Raw genomic sequence first — 2,275 nt, forward strand, 5'->3', positions numbered from 1 at the left:
AGGCCAGTGAGCGCGCGAGCCGGGAGGCGGTGGCGGCGGCGGCGGGAGGACCTCCTGGCCGCTCCCCGCGCTCCGCTCCTCCATGGCGCTGTCCGGGCCGCCCGAGCCGCCCCGCGGCGCGCCCCGCAAGGCGCCCAGCCTGCTGGAGATGGGGGCGCTCTGTCTGGACTCGGAGATCATTCTGGGCTTCACCAGCCACCTCCTGCGGCGGCGAGCTAAGGTGAGGGCCGAGCGGCTGGACCCGCGGGCGGCAGAGGCGCTGTCCCGCGACTTTGCGGCTCATCCCCCTCCGCGGAGGATGCGGCGCCGGGAAGGAGGCAGCAGACCCGAGCAGCGTCCCGCAGGCCGGGCCGGGGACCCTCTGCCGCACTTTCTCCGTTAGTGCTGCCCCCGTCTCCCTCTCCCGAGGCTGTGTCCGGAGCCGAGGCAGTCGGACGGCGCGGAGAGAGCAGCGCGGGGACTCCAGGTCCCACGGCGCGCCTGGCTGGGGGTCGGGGATCTCGCGGCAGATCCGGAGTCCCCGAGGTGACTCCAGGTCCTGCGTGCACCTGCAGGTTCTGTCGGGCTGTATGCCGGCCGTCTCCGGGAGCCCGGGTGTGGGGTGTGAGCGTGTGTGCTTCCTGGAGCGCCACAGCGGTGCGTACCCACTGAAGTTGCGGGCGTGGCCGGCCCCAAGCGTCGGACCCGGGCGCTCGGCAACCGTGGATTTCTTCAGGCGACTGTGGGCAGTGTGTGCGTGGCACGGAGCCGCACTTCTCGGGCCCGCGTGTGTGTGTGTGTGTGTGTGTGTGTGTGTCCCAGACTAGTTGAGGGGCGGGGAACCGTGCTATTTGCAGGCGATGCAGCGCGGGAACTGCTCCGCGGTATCCAGATCCAGATGGGGGCTGACGCCTGTTTTCCTTCGGGGGGCTGAGATGAGATAGGAGGGACAAGAGCTTCCGGCCCCCGGCTCGGGTGGAAAGGGGCCGGAGGCTGTGGGATTGCCGAGAGAGAGTGGAGAGCCCCTGCCCACTTTATTCCACCCACGCCCACCACGTGGCAGATCAGAAATGACTCGGAAAGCCGGGCGGGGAGGTGTTACGATCCACTGTTCATTTTGGTGTAGTGCGTGCGTGGTCAGGGAGGACCTTCCAAGTAAAAGGGTGATGGGCAAAATGTAATGAAGAAGGAAGGGGTCGCTTTGAGGGGTGCAGGGGAGGCGAGGAGCAGTCCGAATCTGTGTGACGGTTTGTGTGCGCGGGGAGCCGCGGGCCGGGGTCTCCGACTGGACCACGGCCCGCCAGCCGTCCTCTTCTCTGGCTGGGCTCTTCCTGGTACCGGGATGCGTCTTCTTTCTGGGGTCTCTTGCAGCCAGGTCTCTCTCGAGCCTCAGGGCAGAGAGCGCGCGGCGGCCAGCAGGGGGCGCTCGCGCCACGGGAAGCCCGCGGCCGCGCCCTCCGAGCCCGACCCGGGATTTCGGGCTGACCGGGGGCCTGGACCCAAGCGGCCTGCGCCTCAGATGGCGGTGACTGTTAGGGCCGGGCTGGAGCGGCAGCAACCGGTCGCCGAGACGGGGGGCGACCTCTCAGCCGGAGACAAACAGGCAATTAATTCCGGAGCTAAGTTCCCATCTGCCAGGCCGGCTGACAACAGGTCCCGTGCACGTCCCCGGGGCCAGCCGCGCCACCTCCTCCCGCTTCCCCGACGCAGAGCGAGCACACCCACCTTCCTGCACACGCGAGGCTGCAAAGACACGCGTGCCGCTTGCTGACTCGCCGAGAAACACATACTCTGGCGCAGGCACTGCACGTTCCGAGGCGCACACCGCGGCGACACTCACCTACGTGCGATTGTTAGACCCAAAGTGTGGCCAGCGACCCGCGGAGTGCGCTGGTTTTGCAGGAAAAAGCGAGGGGGAGTCTGGGTCGAGGTTCAGCCCCTTCCTCCTCCCGCCTAGCTGTGTGACCTTGGGCAAGACCTAACCCCTGTGCCGCCTCAGTTTCCTCGCCTGTGAAGTGAGGAGTGGGTTGGCGCCTCCCGGGAGACGCGCGGACCCCACCGTCCCGGGAGAGGAGCAGGAAGGCGCATGCGCGTAACTGTACAGGGTATCTCACGGAGGCCCCCAGCGCCCCTCCCTCGGGCTGGGACTCGCCTAACAGGTTGGGGTCCTTCCAGTGGGAGGGGCCGTGCGTCGAGCAGGGTCCCCTCCCCCACGCGCCGCCGAGCGGAGGGCCCGGGCGGGGCAGGACGGCCTTCCTGGAGCCCAGCTCCCCGCCCCCGAGCCCCGCCCCCGCCC

At 68.9% G+C, this 2,275-nt stretch overlaps 1 protein-coding gene across 3 annotated transcripts in view; it reads left to right on the top strand.

The window, feature by feature from the left end:
• The first annotated feature begins 27 nt into the window (after window positions 1-27).
• KIF26A (kinesin family member 26A) overlaps window positions 28-2,275 on the top strand; it is a 43,141-nt gene continuing 40,893 nt past the window's right edge. For all 3 annotated transcript variants that reach the window (XM_034642766.1, XM_034642769.1, XM_034642770.1), the window contains exon 1: window positions 28-220. In XM_034642766.1, coding sequence (XP_034498657.1) covers window positions 83-220 — 138 coding nt within the window. In that variant the 5' untranslated portion in view covers window positions 28-82. The remainder of the gene's footprint in view (window positions 221-2,275) is intronic.

The sequence above is a fragment of the Ailuropoda melanoleuca genome, chromosome 14 (genome assembly GCF_002007445.2).
Source record: "Ailuropoda melanoleuca isolate Jingjing chromosome 14, ASM200744v2, whole genome shotgun sequence".
NCBI lineage: Eukaryota > Metazoa > Chordata > Mammalia > Carnivora > Ursidae > Ailuropoda > Ailuropoda melanoleuca.